This window comes from Diadema setosum, chromosome 13, assembly GCF_964275005.1.
Source record: "Diadema setosum chromosome 13, eeDiaSeto1, whole genome shotgun sequence".
Lineage (NCBI taxonomy): Eukaryota > Metazoa > Echinodermata > Echinoidea > Diadematoida > Diadematidae > Diadema > Diadema setosum.
In genome coordinates, this window is record NC_092697.1 from 7,374,329 (window position 1) to 7,393,292 (window position 18,964).

Sequence of the window (18,964 nt, forward strand, 5' to 3'; positions counted from 1 at the left end):
GGTAGGGTCAATGAACTTGGGACTCAATGAGAGTTCAAGCTGGGCATTTTTGAGGTTTTCAAATGCGCACTAAAGTGTGTGCCAAAGATAGTATTAGTAGAGATAAGCATCTTTGGTGCGTGCTCCAGTTTTTGCAGCTGGGCAAGGCGCACCGCGCAGCTGAGGGTTTATGACGTAACAAAGGCTTTTATATTGGGAAATCGGGCGATTTTTCAGCATGTATACCTATGGGTGTAGAAGTCACTGCTCTCTATGGAAGATCCCAAAGCGCTTTTCCCCAGTGGTGGTGAGGAAAAAATCTCTTTGGGAAGGGCAAGATCATTGGTGAAAAGTAGCTGCTTGGCGGAGGTCTGCGCTCTCAGAGTGCTTTTCTAGTTTGTAATTGTATTGCAAGAACTGGTTACTATCCGTGTGCAGTCATAGGACAGGACTCCCACTTGTGATTGTTTGGAACTTATGATGGAGTGTCACTTTAGGCATTCAGTCTTTATCAAATCATTGTTTGTTTTTGTTAATGTTGAACAGAGCAAGTGAAAAAGAAGCAGAAAAATCTAAAGATGTACATACACACAAGCAAGATACACCGTAATCAGTTCATGTGGACATTGTGGTACGGAGAAGAACAATGCATTATCAACATTGGCAAAGGGGGATTGAGGGAAGTAGACAATGTATCAGATGTGACCAAATCAATGTTAATCATCATCATCATTCCTTCATTTGAATGAACATCCCATGAACTTTGCATTATGAACCCAGGTTCTGCTGAAGACCACCTGTGGTGACCTTGACATTGAGCTGTGGTCCAAGGAGACTCCCAAGGCATGCAGGAACTTTGTGCAGCTGTGTATGGAGGGTTACTACGATGGGACCATCTTCCATCGCATCATCAAGGACTTTATGGCCCAGTGTGGAGACCCTACGGGGACAGGAGAGGGAGGAGAGTCTATCTATGGACATCCTTTCAAGGTATTGCTCATAACAGGGCAGCTTTAAAGGGGATGGCTAGTAACCGATCAGTGGGAATCAGTGGGAATGCTGAGGGATGATTGTTCCAATCCTTGTGGGATTCATTTAAGAGTACATTATATATCTACTGTTGTGTGAAAATTATTTGCTTCAGAACGGTCTCATATTCAAGTAATGTGCAGATTAATGCCCCGTCACTGACCAGGGACGCTTCTGGAAACATTAAACTGCACATTACTGGAATATGAGACCATTCTGAAGCAAATAATTTTCACACAAGAATAGATATATAATGTACTCTTAAATGAATCCCAAAAGGATTGGAACAATCATCCCTCAGCATTCCCACTGATTCCCACTGATCAGTTACGTACTAGCCATCACCTTTAATCACACTATTTAAAGGATGGTTTTAACCACAAGAAAGGCATGTAAAAGAATGAAGCCTTTTGTCGTTATTGTTGTTTGTTTGGTTTTTTTTTCTTCGTTATTTGGACATTTATGACACATTCCTTCATGGGTTTTTTTTTTTTTTTCACCACCTTCTTCTCTTCTTTTTCTTTTCTTATTCTTCTTGAGTGAACCTCCAAAAGTTAGTACAGTTTACTTGTTATTGTGCGTTGGGATACCACTTTGCTTGGTTTGTATCTTGCTCTTCACACAAAGTTATTGAATTGTTTGCATGCATGAGATGTAACAGGATCCCTCACAGACCAGACAGATATTTCAGTTGCCTTTGAAAAAAACAACAACAAACAAACAAACAGAGTAATTGTATGCAAATTAGCAGAATGGTAGAAGTTTTGTCAAGATAGGATGTAAGATGAGGACCTTTCATAGGGAATTTCTTCACATATTGGGAAGAAGAAGAAAAATGGAATGTGATTTGGCGTGGACATTATCTACCCATTTAGAGAAGAGGCTGTGTGTGTATGATATGCATTTATGTTTTATTGACAGTGCCTCATATAAATTTAATAATACACAATACTATCCTAACTAACCTCAATAAGCGTTGAACATCTTGATTATAAAGTAGACATGCTGTCCACTGAGCTACATGTACAGCTGTAACTTGCTGTCCTTTCTTCCATACTGAGTCACATCTGATATTGGATAATTGGAAAGCTGCCAGCTTATATGTTTTTATGATATTTTTTTTTCTTCATTAGAGATTAATGGCAAATTAGATTTTGATATGAGAAATATGGATTATAACATGTTTGATATTAACAATTGTATACAATTTTACAACTATACAGATAATTTTTGCCTTCAAAATGTCTTTTTCTTTGTTGTTGGTAGCCCTGTAGCCATTGGTGCACTGTGGTGTTGGGACTCCATGTACATTATGTAGCAACCACAAGACACATAAATTGTAAACTCTTTATCCTCACACTTTAATCCGTGTGCTGTTAGGATGAGTTCCACTCCAGACTGAGGTTTGTGAGGCGAGGCCTCATCGCTATGGCAAATGCTGGTCCCCATGACAACGGTAGCCAGTTCTTCATCACACTTGGTCCCTGTGAACACCTGCGGAACAAGCACACCATATTTGGCAAGGTAACCAGTTTATAGATTTTACTTAGGGCTGACTGTGTAAAAATACTTTTAAAACTCAAATTGCCGTTTAACTATCTTTCAGGAGGATAACATGCCTGCCTTGCAATATGTGTACAAATATTATATAGCCTATAAATTTTTAGACTTTACTTGTGAATGTTGAGTTCCTTACATTTGTAGTTCAGTCTCATTGCTTTTATTGCAGACAAGTTTGTATGTAGCTCTGTCATGTGTATATAATAAATGTATACTTAGACAATGATTACCATTTCCAAATTTTCTTATATGTCCATATATCCCCTCTGCCATGAAAGTACCCCAAAGACTATATCCTTGTGAATGAGACAGTCATGAATAGCTTAGGGATGTGGCAGTGGTGTAAATTTCCAGTGTACAAGGTACGCATGATGATGTACGGTGTACAGATGAGGAGTGTAACTTCTAGGGTGTACTGCATGGTGTTCAGAGTAGTGTATTCCCAGTGTACTAAAATGCCTTTACACCAATGATGTACAGATTGCAGGTGACACTCTCTTCAATGCTATGAAGCTTGGAGAGGTTGAGATTGGTGAAGATGACAGGCCGCTCTATCCACCAAAGATCAAATCCGCACAGGTATGTAAAGTGAATCACATCCCCTCCCTTCCTCTCTGTTCTTACTCAATGTACAGGGCCCTGTTTCATAAAGCTGTTCGTAAAGTTAGGCATGACTTTACAAACAACTTGAATATGGCAAGCCAAGTGGGTTTCCCAATCATTTTTAATTTCAATAGCTAAAGTTTCATTTTGCAGATGATAATGATTATTCTTACATGTTAACACATACAATATTGTATTTTCAGTTGAAAAATTATTTTGGCTTCAATTTAGATGAAGTATTGACATACAGTGGTACTTTGTTAAAACATAAGAAAAAAAAAACTGAGCACACATATTGGCACTTCATATTCCAGTCGTTCGTAAAGTCATGCGTAACTTTATGAACAGCTTTATGAAACAGGACCCAGGTTTGTCTACTGATGTAGTATTGTTTCATCCAGTATTTCATGCTAAAATCATCACCTTCTCAAATGATATATCTGAATTCAAATAGAAAGTCCTAGTTTTTCTCCTAACCCATCGAGGTAAGTTTAATTAATTCCGTAATTCCCAGTTATGCTCTTGGACAAATGTGAAGGTAATGAAACTAAATGTTTGTATCAAAATTAACAATTTGCCATATAATTTAGAGTTGTTGCTCAGAATTTGGGTCACTCGTATGTGACTGAAGTGCCATCTGATTTCATTAAAATATTGTTTCAGGTGAAGTTAACCCGTTGAGGACGGGCTGATTTTGCTACAACACATATTACCCATAGATACTTGCCCGAGTATACTCGGGATTCGTCCTCAATGGGTTGAAGTTACATCATCGTGTCATACTCTAACAGGAAATTAGACATCACCAACTAAGTGTGACATAGTCAATGTGCCACATTCCCATATTGATTCACCACATCCAATTATCTTTCCAGGTCCTAGCAAACCCCTTTGATGATATTGAACCTCGTCAGCTGAAGAAATCAAAAAATGATAAAGAGGAGAAGAAAGCGAAGAGCAAGTCGAAGGCCACAAAGTAAGTCCCAGCACATTTAATACAAAATGTGAATAGAATTATGTCATTGTTGTTTGAGAAGAAGAATACCACTAACGTGGAAAGAAATGTCACCAGCTCAGTCTTGCTTTCAAGCATAGCTCACAGTGTACGACTGAGAAGGCCTCAGCTATGGTTTGTGCTTGAAAGGTTACGTATGTCTTATGATTTAATACTTAATGTGGCACTTACGAGGTGACCAAAGGATTTTGTGTTGGATGATGCAAAAACATTTCAGTGGATGCAGTTTTCTTTTTGGATATCTGATTTTACTCCACTCTCTAGCCAACTCTCACAGATGCCACTTCATTTTACAGACGAGGACACTGTCTAGTCCGTAACCTCCCAATGCAAGCCTTTTACATTTTGAAACAGGCATATTCTCACTTCAGAATCTAATGCTACCCACTGTTTCACCTCTGTCATTTCTGATTTATATATGTTATGCCTCCAATAATTACTTTGTCCCATGCCTGAAAATTGCAAGTACATGTAGTAATAAGTCCTCCTGAAATCCATCCTCCACCCACCCAGGAACTTCAGCCTGCTGTCCTTTGGGGAGGAGGCGGAGGAGAATGAGGAAGAGATCTCTGTGGCCAGCCAAGCAATGAAGAATAAGAGCAAGAGTATGCATGACCTGGTGGATGACCCCAGGCTCAGCTCAGTGCCAGCCGTGGAGCAGGAACAGTGAGTTCTATTCCAGACAGGGGATTGATGTTGTTGGAAACCTTTGAGAATAGAAGACTTAATGGGACCTTGCAAGATGGCGGTGAAACAAACATTTTAAGAGTCTTATTTAGTATGTCTTTATCTTTGCAATGCCTTCTCTGTCTCATATTAATTGAGCACAAGAAGTAGTACAAATTCATAGCTGTGACCGCATTCGGCGCAATTAAAGGTCCAGTTTACCTTTGGGAGCAGTGATTTTAAAAATGTTCAGGATATCACATTTGATGCATATGCGTAGGATTGTTGTACCACAAAACATCCTAACATATAAGATTTTTGCAATAAAGCCTAAAATATAAGGAAATATCAGTGTTTTTCTCAATAAACCGTAACTGTAGACGGTTTAGTCTGGATTTTTTTTTAAATTATAACTGTTGTTCAGATTTTGTATATTTAGCAATACTTAGCATCAATTTTACTAATTCAAATTTTTACAGTGGTTGTTTCTATCCCTAACTCATATTTTAGAACTATTTTAAAGCACTAATGCTGGGTTTTGGTTTCATCTGCAAATGGTAAATTATGCCTTTAAGTTAGGTGTACACATGTACATCATCATATGTGACCCTGCACCACAAAACAAACAAAAAGTCGCCAGACATGGATTTTTAGTTAAGGACAGATTCTGAAAGAGCAGACTCTAAGTTTAGAAATGATGTATAACTCAATTCAGATGGACTCTCCTAACCTATCCAAATATTGGAAAGAATGCGCACACTCTGGAAAAGTGTGAACCGAGAAAAGACGCTCTGAAGTACAGGGTCTATCTGTCTATTCAAGCGCTTAATCTTTACCAAACCGTGCTAGCTGTGCGATGAATGGGACAAGAGACAGGATGTAAACCACTGGAGCAACAGCAATGAAGGGATTATCAGATTAAATTGAAATTGAGCCTGCTCTATTAACACATTCTGTCCATGATTAATACTAGCTTTCAAAGCAGTAGCATTATCCCTTCAAAAGTTATCAGACTTGAAAGTGAAGAGCGTGCAAAGGGTTATCAAGAAATGAAAAGGGGCCTCTAAGACATACCTGATCTCACTACTCTACAAAAACAGGGTTGTAGAAAAACTACTGAAAATGCACTTTCCCATTCATTTTATGACCTCAAACTTACGAATAATGTAGAAGAAGGGTAGCTCTTTAAGAAAATATGAAAAACTAAATATTGACTTTGTTGACCCATTTCACCTTTTTTGAGTCCTCACGTGAAATCAAGGGGTGCGACTTTTTGTTCGTTTTATGATGCATGGTCACATATGTCAACAGCACTTATACATACTTCTTGACACTTGAATATATGTATACTCTGTTTTGGGGAGGATTTTTACCGATAGTCTGTAATGTGATGTCACTTTGCAGATGATAGTAACCCTTTTACCAAAAGTGCTTTGTGCTTTGAGAAACATACTTCCTCTTTTCTGTTTTTTTTTTTTTTTAATTGCCATTTAGAGAGAGTAAGAAGGCAGGGAGATCCCAACCAAAGGAAGATAAAGAGAAGGAGGAAAAGGAGGAGCGAAGAAAAGAGGCCAAGGAGATGGCAGACAGGGTCCGAGCCAGGCTCTCTGGAGACAAGAAGGACCCTAAAAAAGAGCAAGAATCTGCCACACCCAGGGACCAGATGATGTCTAGAAAGTGGGTTTGGTTTGCTAGATAATCTTCATAGTTTTTGCAGTGTCTGTGTTTTCAATGATTTTGTTTTACTGTGATGTCAGTGACATGATGATAATGATGGTGATGTGATGATGATGACGATGATGATGTTGAGGATGGTGGTGCTGCTTCTGCTGATGATGATGACACCAGTTATGCAAATAAATTAATAATGACGTGGATTATGTACCTATGTATCCACCTGCATATCTTATCCACCTAGCATTAGGTATGTAAACATTATCGTATGACTACGGTTCAAGAAAAGTCACTGTAATGTGTAGATGTCACTATTTTCAAGTTGACACTATGCCCTATAACCAATGTAGTAGAAGTACAAAACCAAAATCTTGAACTATCTGTGTAAGCTGTGATATTAATTGATAATAGCGGTGAAAATTATGTGACCCTAGTGCTTGTGATGCTGCTGATGATGATAATGATATTGCAATGTTGATAATTAGAAGAAGAACAAAAAAAATAATAATAACTTTACGACCTTTTGAAGCTTTTGTTTTAGAATTGTAACCATTGTCATTACAGCTTTCCAAACTTCTTCTTTGGCTCTTTTCTTCTTGAACATTTTTTTTCTCTCTTTTAGCTTGCTCATCAATAAGAGTACATTGCTTTTTACTTGACTGTTTTAGTTGATTTATTTTCTTCTCAATTTCACTGACAGAGAAGAGCTGAAAGAAGAATCCCGGAGACTTCAAAAAGAGCTGAGGGAGGGGAAAAAGAGGAAGGAGAGAGAAGCAAATGGCAAGAAGGAAGACAATGACAAAGAGGAGAATGGTATCTGATTATATTCTTAGAAGTCATTTCGGAAATAACATACACTGTAGCCAACAGTCACCCATCAAATATACCTGTGTGCATTTGGTATGGAGTATTATTTTTTTAACACAACTGTTCAATATATCCCGTATGCCAGTCCAAAGTACACTGAATATCTATTTTTGTGCAGTGTATTAAATTGACTTTTTTTAATGAGAAATTTACTCTAAAGAGACATTCTAGTCCAAAGAAATGTCTGTCAGTCAACATGTAAGATATCTTGACTGATTAAGAAGAACATTTAGTTTCTTTGTATTCTGATTTCACCGAAATTGTCTTCCTTTTCAGACAAATTAATGAAAATTAGGATTTAAACGTCATCCTGCTTGCATGACCATGATGACTTTTTTGTGGTTCTGCCATAATGCCACATTTAATGATTTGCAGACATTCGTTGAAGTCTTTCTTATCATATTATCATGATTCAGACATCAAAGCTACTGATGTGCAGCTTGAAGTCTCCTCTTTTCTTTGAGCTGACTCTCCCAAGGGAAATTGATATCTTAACATCTGGATTATTTAGGTCTACTATGGCTATTGTAAGTTTTTCATTAATATCACGAGGATTAGTTAAGCCAGGACTGATGCAACAACAATCAATGGCTCAAAAAAACAAACAAACAAACAAACAAACAAAATATGTATGTGTGCAATTCCTGGATTTCGTGCAGAAGATGTCCCATGGTCCCAGGGTCAAGATGAGCTGTCAGAGTTCCACGCGCAGAAGAAGAAGTTTAAAGCCATGAAGAAGAGTATAGCAAAGAAAGGGTCCAGCAGAGAAGACCAGGTGAGTACTTATCCGCGGAAATTTTTTTCTCACTGGTGATGATTTGAAACGAGAGCCTCTGTCAAACTATACTGATATCAATAAGCAATTATGTGTCTTGTTACATGAAGAGCAATAGTGCCATTTTTTTTCTTTCTCTCTCTGTCTCATCATTATCAGTGCATGGCTGGATTGCACTTGCCAGATATGTTGTCAGTATAATTGTACAAAGGTGATTGTTGCCAACTTTGCTATTTTAAACCCTTTAGCACCTAGAGGTTTCTTACCGTGCCAACATCTACTCACTGAAGGAAACAGTGAATTTCATATTGTCGAATTCAAGTGACCCTCTTGGAGGAGCAGCCATTTTTATACACTGCAGTACGTAGGTGTAATCCTCTCTGTAAATCTTCTCAACAGAAAGACAGAGCAAGGTGATTAATTTTTCTTTTCATTGCAACTGATTGACAAATTGCCCTACACCGACGTAAGTAAGCACTGAATCGATCAGTGTCTTAGTAGTAGCCATGATAAAAGAAATCATGGGCGTACATACTCGAGCAGGATTCGAACCTGCGACCTCTTGATCTATGGACAGGTGTCATCTCCACTAGACCACCAAGCTTTTACGCGACAGCAAGTGTTGGTTCTCATTCTTATAGCATGTAGCGGGTACTGCATAATTATTCAAATTCATGAAATTTCAAAAAATATATATATATATTGTACGTACCAGAGTACCCATCAAATCTTTTTTTTTTTCAATGCGCATTAATGATATCACAAACCATGAAAAAAAAAAAAAATTACATCTCAAATACTCATAAACCTCATATCTCAAAATACAATTATTTATTTCATTCTATTGTTGTTGCTGTAATATTCACACAAACATCCATCTCAAGGTATGTCAATAAACAGACATATATTGTTACTTTGCATTCATTTGCTATTATTATTATTATTATTATTATCATTATTATTATTATTATTATTATTATTATTATTATTATTATTATTATTATTATTATTATTATTATTATTATTATTATTATTATTATTATTATTATTATTATTATTATTATTATTATTATTATTATTATTATTATCATTATTATTATCATCATCATCATCTATTTATTTATTTATTTATGTATTTATTTCCTTATTTGGCATTTGCATGGCAATACAAGTGAATGATCAGACGACAGACAAACAAACAAACAAGCGTAATACAAGGGTTCAAGATGTCAGGCTTTCCCTGATGACCTTCCCTAAGTTGACGGGTTGGGAAAAAAAAAAAAAACAATCAAAATCACTATCGCTGTGGCTGTAGCTATCACCAATGCTACTATAATTGTACCATGCAGACACTAGCCATGCTGGCCAAGTTCCAGAACAAACTCCACACGGCGCTGCTGACCAAGAAACCGGACGAGAAGACAGAGAGACGGGAGGAGATGGAGAAGAAGAACGAGGAGAAGGAAGAGGATGATGAGAAAGATGATGGGGAGAAGGAGGACGAGGGCGACATTGGAGATGACTGGTAAGATTACACCGTTTGTATTTAACCCTTTTGATCCCAAGAATCTTTGCAGATATTTTAAGAGACCATCTGTTACTAGTATATTATTACTCCTTTCTGCTTTCATGAATAAGCATCATTTTTTGTTCTGTTCCGTTTTTAATAAATTCCTTTGTTTTTACCCTTGGTTTTTTTTTTATTTCATTGGACTCTTACCTTATAGAAAGGCACATTCAGTTGTCAGTGTCAATTTTCCTGTAAGTTAAATGTTGACACACATTCTTTGAATTCTTGTGAATGGAGAGATTTAAAGAGCTTCAGGTGCCCTTGCCCTTCAGAATAGAAATAAAATGACCAAATAAAAAGCTAAAACAAACAAGCCCTGGAACATCAAGACATTATGAACCTGTAAATCCAGCTGAACTTGCAATAGAAGCCAAAATTTGATGTACTTTAACCTTATTAAACTCTGTGTATGTATATCACTAGTAAAAAATACATCAGTATAGTAGAAATGCACTCTCTCAGTAACAGCATTTTGGAATGAGGCATTTTTGCGGTGGTGGAAATGGATGTGGTTTGATAGTTGAAGGTCGCGGTGAGTAAATAGCAGTTTGTTGTCTTAATATTTCATCATTCTCATCAAGGACAGTGGTTTGCAAAAGGCAGGAAAGCAATCTAAACATATCTTTAACAGAGTGTGTCTGCTTTCCTACTTAATCCTGATTGATAGGTTAGAAGTCACTTTTTACAAGTACCTCTGTTTTCCAGTAAATCAGTAAACATATAGGCCCGAATTCACGAAGGTGGTACAAAAGAAACCATGGTTTAAACCATGGACAAAAAGCATGGAGCGCAAAGTGTCGCAAGGAATATTTCGTTACGAAATCAGTCATTTCGTCGATGAAATGATTATTTTGTAACGAAATGACAACATTTTGTAACTAAATGAACATTTCGTCCACGAAATGATAATTTCGTTAACGAAACGGTCATTTTGTCGACGAAATGACCAATTTCGTAACAAAATATTCCGTGCGACACTTGGCGCTCCATGGTTTTTGTCCATGGTTTAAACCATGGTTTCATTTGTACCACCTTCGTGAATTCGGGCCATAGTGTAAGCAGGTACATTTGGCTTCAAGTAAATCAAAGTATGAGTTTGAAGTCAGAATGTCATTGGGATGTATGCATCTTGTTTCAGTTGAAGTCTTATTTTGGAACTACAGAAACAAAACATTTCCTGTAACATATAAGAGACAGATTTTTTCATTTTTTATTTTTTTTCATTTTTGTTAAATCACAATTAGACCCCATTTACACCAAAGGCCTGGGCTGAGCCAGGTTCAATCGTGGGGCTCAGTCACTCAGTTGTGTGCATTTATACAGATAATTCAGGTCATGGCCAAGCTTAAAGGGATTGTATGATTTTTAGTTGAGGTTTAACTTTTCTTTTCTAACATTTTTTGGTGAGATAATGAAAACTGTCTTATGAAATATGAAAGAGCATGTAATTCCAGGAGAAATTCAATGTTTATTTGATGAAAATTGGTTTTGAAATCGCTGAGATATCCAAAACAGAGCAATTGTAATAAAAGGTGGGACCCACATTAAGATCGCTTCGTTTCACTTTATTCTTGGATGTGTCGGCCATTCCAAAACCGATTGTCTTCAACAAAACTTTGAATTCCTGTTAGAATGGTATGCTCTGTACTATTTCATAAGTGTTTTCTTGGTATCTCGCAAAAAGTTAAAAGCCCAATCCCCATCTCCACCAATACTATACTATCCCTTTAACTTTCTCATTCCTGCTGTCATTGTGTGCTGCATGCATGAATATCTGTATTATGAAGATCTATCCAGTTTTTCAAATTACTCAAATGCACAAGCTTAATAGTCTCAGTGACCTTTATCTGCTCATGTGTAAAGTTTAGTTCCAAAACATCTCCACTCTACTATTATTAAACTTTGCCAGACCAGATGCCTCCTCTATACAAATCTGTAGTTCTAGTACAATTCTAGTATGTGGATTGTTAGAATCAGTTTTTCCCTAAAGTGCAGTTGCTATTGATTATTCAATAATTTCCAATCTCGTATTCAGAATTAAGTTGATGTAGATGTACTAAACTGCAAATCGATCTAAAGTGTGAAGTGTAAGCGTATACTAACATCAAATAAAGCTTGAAATGGACTAAAACCAATATTTTTGAGAGAGAGGGATGTTCACTATGATGGAGAAAAAAAAACCCGGTAAAATCATTAACAACAGGTAACTGGGAAATCTTAAAAGATATCCCACTTGAAATCGTCAAAGGATTCAGTGATGAGAATGGTTAGTGCTTATCACTTTTCCTTCCAATTCACTTGCATTTCTGATAGCTAGCTACCCTACCTACCTACAAGACAAAAACTGGCATGCTTTCCAAACAACACTTGATTCATGCACATGATATTGAGTATTGCATGGAACTAATTAAAAAGATCAGTATTTCTTTTCAAAACAAAGTTTGTGTTTTTCCACCACGGAGACAATATCCTACTAAACTATATGGTATTAGTGTTACAGGACGTAGCAGTTTTGCAAGATGGAAAGTTTTCTGAAAGTCAGTCAACTTGCGGATTTTGTGAAAATGAAAACACCTTCAAATATACTACATGTGCAGTGATAACTTTCTGTGCAGTATACCCAAGGCTAACTTGCTTGGTTCGTTCACTACATGTGCATGCCACCCAAGGCAAAGCAGAGATTATCTCTTTAAACTCTCTGTCGCAAACTTTTGGGATCCCAGGTGAGGGATGAGATGAATAAGAGATATATGGAGCATGGTCAGCACATACAGGGTATCTGAGGTGACCACTTGTTGACCATTCGGTCTGCATCGGATCTCATCTGATTGATTATGCAATGGGTCCTTTTTCTTTTTTCCATGGTGCTGCTCACTGGTATTTGGCTTTTATCATTAAGGTCTTATGGCTTGCGCATCTGGCCAAACACTGACAGGATGGTAGATAGGTAATAATCAGCTGCAGCTACAGTGGGTGGGATAGTGGCAGCTTTGAGATTGGCTAATGAGGAAGAAAATTCAGGTCAAAAGGAATCCAGTTGAGTCCCTCTTGACCTCGTTTCTGAGGTCACATGCCCATTTTTTCCGTCCATCTGTTTCGCTTTGTCGTCTCCTGGTCTTCGCTTGGACATTGCCCTTTTTGTTTTTGAATCACTCGCACGATCTTGGTGGGAAAATGAAGCCATGTACTCAGAAGGGTTTTAAAGTGACAATGATGTTAGTCTTACCTCATCCCTATACTGAGCAAGTTATTAACATATAGCAATATGAGACAGAATAGTCCTCTTTATCCAGATCATGATGTAAATGTTCCTTAAATTTCTTTCTTTCTTTCTTTTTTCTTGATGATTCATATGACTATTTTAAAATTGAACTGTTGGTTATTTGTCACACAGTTGATTTGTGACTGTAGCATGATGGCTCTGTGCTTTTCTTTTTATTGATTCTTCCCCCAAACAAATAAACCAAATAAACATTTTGTTATTTTTTTTTAGACAGCAACTTGCACAAGACAAATTGTTTCAAGTGAGATGTATAAAGGAGGGAAAACAGCATAAAGGTAGGGAAAATAGGGGCACGGAATTGTTTGTCAGCAACTGCATCATATGGTGGCTTCTTTGAAAAGCTGAGTTGAAAATATATTTTAAAAAATTACATATTTTTCTTGTTTTTATCGAAGGAATTACTAGTAGTTCCCGCTGTCTTTGACAGTGAGCAATAACGTAATGCTTGAGATTCATCTCTTAAAGAAGCAAACAGAAAATGTTTTGTGACAGAAGTTTTAGACTTATAATGACATTTCAAATAATAAAGAAGATATTTATGGCATCTTATCAAATGGATGTTGCAGTTCATTTACATGCAATGTTAGACAATTTAGGTAATTAGCACTTGCAATAATATTACTGTGACATCATTTTGTGGGTGCTTATCTGACACTTAACGTAGCTGGGGCGACAAGACCTCATATCTGAAATTTTGAAGAAAATGACTTTCTTTATTAATGTTCAGATAATCAGTTAATTGATGTCCTGTCCAAATCATAGCTGTCTTACCCCAAAAATGAAGCCACCATGGCATGTCAAAGGAAAGGCTTTCCCATATGATACAGTGCTTTGGCTGCCATGTTTTTTTGCTCTCCTGAACATTTGACATTTTGTACATACGAGGTCTTGTCGCCCCAGTGATGATAACTTACAGTACATTTCTTTGAAAGTGAATATTAGAAATGAGAATAAGTTCTTGACATATTTCCTGTTCCTGACAAGAATTGCATTGTGATCTTCAATTTCATATGCCAGCCATAGACATTTTTTTAGTGTCCCTCTTACCCTCCCCCCCCCCCCCCCCACCTCGAATTCATGTGCCCCAGAGGCATGATCCAGAAATTCTGGAAAGTGGGGAGAGTGCAAAAAATATTTCTGGTGCCACTTCCAGGTTTCATGGGCTGACACTTTCTTTTTTATTTCTTTTGTTTTGACAAAAAATAAAGGGGGACCATGCACCCACCCCCGGATCCGCCACTTTGCCCTCCCACGCTGTATAATATTGGCCTGGGAATTTCCTCTGCGACACTCGATTGGTTCGGCCGCTGAGCACTTCCTGTTACCATGTTTAATCCTGTAGTACCTGCCTAGCTTGCCTGAGCGGTGGGAGCACCTCGGCCAATTATCTGAACTCTCTATCTCTCTCTCTCTTTATGTTTGATGACTCCAGCCCCTTCAACAATTTCCTGATTGTGTCCCATGCATTTCCTGCCTTCCCTCAAGCCTTCCATCACGTGCTTGACAGAAAATGAAGAAAAAGACTCACAAAAAAAGAGATGATTATCATTATGATAATAACACCCAGACAAAGAATCTTCACTAAAATCATCTTCCTCTCACTGACACTGATCAATTTCCAGTCATTATAGGAGTGACTGTCAAACATTAGTGCAGCCATGTGTTGACATGGGTCACTCGCGTTCACAAGAGAAAACTTACATGCCGTATCCTTGAGAGCCGACTTCATATGCGCACAGCCGTAACTTGCCAAGGGCTTTAATCAGCATTCTGCATTTCGCGGTACTGACAAAGTGTCCATGCCTTGGGAGATGTTAGTGTCCCCTTCCTCTAACAATGTGCCAGTAACTCTCGTAAATTGAGTGCTGCTTTTCACAGCATAAACAATTAAGCTGCTCTAAGTGCAGGTCTGCCAGGAATAGGTTTTTAAGTTGCCCCATGTTCGGGGTTTAGAGGGCACTTTTTGCAACCGCTCATCAAATTTGTTTAGCCAGTGCCATGAAAGTTACGAAGTCTCGACAAAGATCTTCCACACTGGTCGCCCTTTGAGTCCTTGCCTGTGAGCACAGTGCACGATGCGTACAGTAAATAAATATACGCACTATCAAGTTTAAATACATGCAAAAGTATAGGGAGGCAAATGTGAAATTGAAGTCAATATGAAGTGCTTGTTACAAGCCCTCTGCTTCTTCTTTCACTATTTTGTGTATTCATAACTTGCCTAGTTTGTGTGCAACATTTAGAGATGGCAATGTAGAAACAAACAGATCATTCAATGTGCACTAATCATATGCCACAAATACAAAAACTTTGTTACACTGGACTGTTTTTTGAGGGTAAAATGACTCCGTAATGGAACACTGGTATGCATGGCATGTATGGATTCAAAGTCATTCATGTTAAATAGGGATGAAGATCCAATACATGTTTTTATGCCTCCGCCACGAAGTGGTACCGGAGGCATTATGTTTTCGGGTTGTCCGTCCGTCCGTCCGTCCGTCCGTAATGAATTTTGTGGACAGCGTAACTATCAAAACCTTTTTAAGGTATCCTAATGAAACTTGGCATGTATGCGTATTAGGGGGTGATGTTGTGCCTATCAACTTTTGGGTGCACATGCTCAAGGTCAAAGGTCAAAAGGTCAAGGTCAAATACATAAGATTTCACTATTTCCACCATATCTATGCAATGCCTGAAGATATTTTCTTGAAAATTAGTGTATATATGTATTACCCAATTAAGATTATGTGGTGAAAGTTTGGGTCATGAGGTCAAAGGTCAAAAGGTCAAGTAAAAATATTAAAACTTCATTTATTTCTCCATACCTTGGAAATTGTTCAAGGTATCTTCATGGAACATAGTATATATACATGTACTGACTGGCAGTGATTATCTAGAGAATTTAGGGTTCATGAGGTCAAAGGTCAAGGCAACACTTCAAAAATTTTACTATTTCCCTTGTGTTTATGCAATGCCAGTCTCAGTGTTATTTTTTTTTTTTTACACTCGGGTGTATGCATGTGTAACATAATAGAAATTCTCTGGAAAGTTTTTTTTTTCTTCCTTTTTTTTTTTTGCCTCAAAGGTCAAAAGGTCAAAGATCAAGTGAAAGTGCTGAACTAACTTTTTCTTCCATATCTCGGAAGTGGCTCAAGTTATCTTGAAACTTACTACATAATTTTATGCATGTTCTGCCTGACAATGATTATCTTATGAATTTTAGGGTCAAAGGCCAGATGAAAATGGTAACAATTTACTATTCAATACAGAAATTGCACTTTTTCTCCATACCTTGAAAGTTACTCAATGCATAAATGTATGAATGGGTCAAAGTCAAGTTAAAGTCCTTAAATCCCCAAATACATGCTCTCCTATTCATCCAATTAAACCTAGGTCAAGGAAGGTGAACATTCAACACATTTGTGACAAACTTGTCATTTTGATACTTTGCCAATTTTGTGAAAAATGTAATCACACATTGTCCACATGTACTTTTTAGACCTATTAGGAGAATCATGCATAATGGCGGAGGCATACCAGTCGCCATAGCGACATTTCTAGTTACTTCATGGAAGGAATAATTTCAGTGACTAACAATAGTTAGCAGAAAGTGCCATACAAGAAGACAAAGATTCTCTCTTCTAGAGCAGACACTACAAGAAATTTGCAAAGAGCAAAATGTCGCCTTTTATTGTTAGCACTTTTTTGGATATCTCAGCCATTTAAAAACCAATTTTCATCAAATAAATGTTGAATCCTTCTTAAAATTACATGTTCTTTCATATTTCATAAGAGGCTTTTCATTATCTCACTTAGGAATGTTCAAAACATGAATTCCCATCTCAACCAGTACTGTACAGTCCCTTTAATCGCCACGTAAGACAAAAGTGCCTACAAATTTCAAAGAAAAACAAAAACAAAAACATAAAGACTTCTATATTGTAAAACAAATCCAAAGCATAGACTGTAAACAACACTGCAATGGAGTGTAGCTTTATTTTTTTTTTCTATTTCCAAGGCTCTACGGAAACAATCTGTAGGAGTAATCACAGTTGTTGTTTTTTACTCTAACTCCTTTGTTTTAGGGGAAAAAAAAACACACAGTGTGGATGGACCAATACAGGAATAAACTGGTGCCAATAGGATTGGGTTACCTCTGTGTGATATCCTATATCCATCCAGGCACTTCCTCTGTTATTGTTTTTTAATTCTTATTTTTTTTAAGCTAATATCTTTCTTAAGGGATACATTTTTTCTCTCTCTCCTCCCCCCCCCCCCCCCCCCACCCAAACAAACTCAAGGAATCTAAAATTGTAATCCCTAGCCTTGGGGGACATAGATTTGTTGGCACCCTGTGCAGACGTCTCATTTTGAGTAGTCGGTTGCCGTCGACTGCAACCGACGAGTTCACCATCTCTGGCCTTGATCTGTTCGCATCGATCATCCTTCCTTCTATTGTTTTCATATCATTCAAAAATGGACAATCTTGAGTCAATAGTGCATGGGGAGCATTCCATTTACTTTTGGAAATGAATGCCCTCCTTTTTCCTTTTTTTTTTTTTTTAGATTCTAAAATGAGAGGTACCTTGTAGGAAACAAAGATAAGAAACAAAGTTCTTGGGTTCATATATAGTATCAGCACATTTGCACATGTGGAAAGTGTAATTATAAAGTGCTAATGAGGTCTGTAGAGCATTGCTAGCTTTATGTAATGTTTCATAGCAGATTGTATTATAGGTATCAGTGAGGCATCCAAGTTTGTGATATTTTTCCTCATGGGTATGTTTCCTCCTTTTTCGATAATTTTTGCTGGCAGTGACAGGATTTTGAGCAGGTAACCGAGAAAGCGCAAGGCCACCAATAGACTTTTGTGAAGTTTCAATGTTAAGAATACAGTTGTATTCCTGTTCAAGTTAGGCTCTGTTATATATGAGCTATCCCTTCTCATATATCTTTGTTTATTCATTAATTTTTCATACATTCTTTCACTTATTTATTCCTTTATTGTTTGATTGAGGGAGGTGTTGGAGAGATCTCTCCTCACCTTCATGGTTGATTTCTCAATTCACATAAATCAGAATTGAGAACTGAAAATACCTGTTACATTTTTTGTGGTTTCAGTCCCACTGCCATTCCATTCACCCATTTCCCCTGAAAGCTTTGATATCAAAATTTGAAGCCAAATATTGCAGTTTAATCATTTCTTGCTAACCCGAGGCAAATGTCTCAAGTGAGCTACTGTGATTAAACACCATCGGGCATCCATTGTGGGTTGTATGTCATGTATGAACATTTTAACACACTGTACAAGTGATGGTGATGCACCATAGGAAAACCATACATAGAGTGGGGCCAAAATATGTACCCCAAATTAGGAACATGTTTCCAATTGGGCCTGCAGTAATCCCTGAATCTCAAGATTTTGAAATACATAGTGGTTTGCTTTGGTGTCGTGAAGGCAAAGTACTGTATAAAGAGGAATGTTTGCATGCGTTTTAATTTTGCGAAATTAAAATGCACAAGAAAGTTCTTGTCTACACTATATGCATTAAATGTTAGCGGCAATTCATTAAAATTTCATGCTGCGAAAAAGGCCGTCGGCTCCAATTCGCGAAAATTTCATGCTGCGAAAATATTGTGTTTTACAGTATGCTGCCCAGGTGAGTGCTAGCCCCCAGGGTCTCTGTTTTGTATATGAGGGGAACAGTGGCCTTGACTGTTTAGTAATGACCCAGGCACATAGGCCAATAAAGAGGGCATGTAAGAGACAGAATGAAAATAATGGAATGCGAAAGATTTAACAGAAAGACAGACAGACCTTTAAAGAAAGAAAGGAAGGAAGAAAGAAAGAAAGAAAGAAAGAAGGAAAGGGGAGATTGACTGAGAAAGAGATAACTATAGAGAAAGTGAATCAAAATACAGGAAGGAAATTCTGTAGTGACA

The 18,964-nt window shown here is 37.4% G+C and overlaps 1 protein-coding gene across 1 annotated transcript in view; it reads left to right on the forward strand.

Moving 5' to 3' along the window:
• The window catches only part of LOC140236833 (spliceosome-associated protein CWC27 homolog), a 56,637-nt gene that overhangs the window by 631 nt on the left and 37,042 nt on the right, over nucleotides 1-18,964 (forward strand). The window contains exons 2-10 of the mRNA XM_072316771.1: nucleotides 760-969; nucleotides 2,389-2,532; nucleotides 3,049-3,147; nucleotides 4,047-4,147; nucleotides 4,700-4,852; nucleotides 6,347-6,529; nucleotides 7,227-7,339; nucleotides 8,053-8,168; nucleotides 9,518-9,693. Of these exons, the coding sequence (XP_072172872.1) occupies nucleotides 760-969; nucleotides 2,389-2,532; nucleotides 3,049-3,147; nucleotides 4,047-4,147; nucleotides 4,700-4,852; nucleotides 6,347-6,529; nucleotides 7,227-7,339; nucleotides 8,053-8,168; nucleotides 9,518-9,693 (1,295 nt within the window). The remainder of the gene's footprint in view (nucleotides 1-759; nucleotides 970-2,388; nucleotides 2,533-3,048; nucleotides 3,148-4,046; nucleotides 4,148-4,699; nucleotides 4,853-6,346; nucleotides 6,530-7,226; nucleotides 7,340-8,052; nucleotides 8,169-9,517; nucleotides 9,694-18,964) is intronic.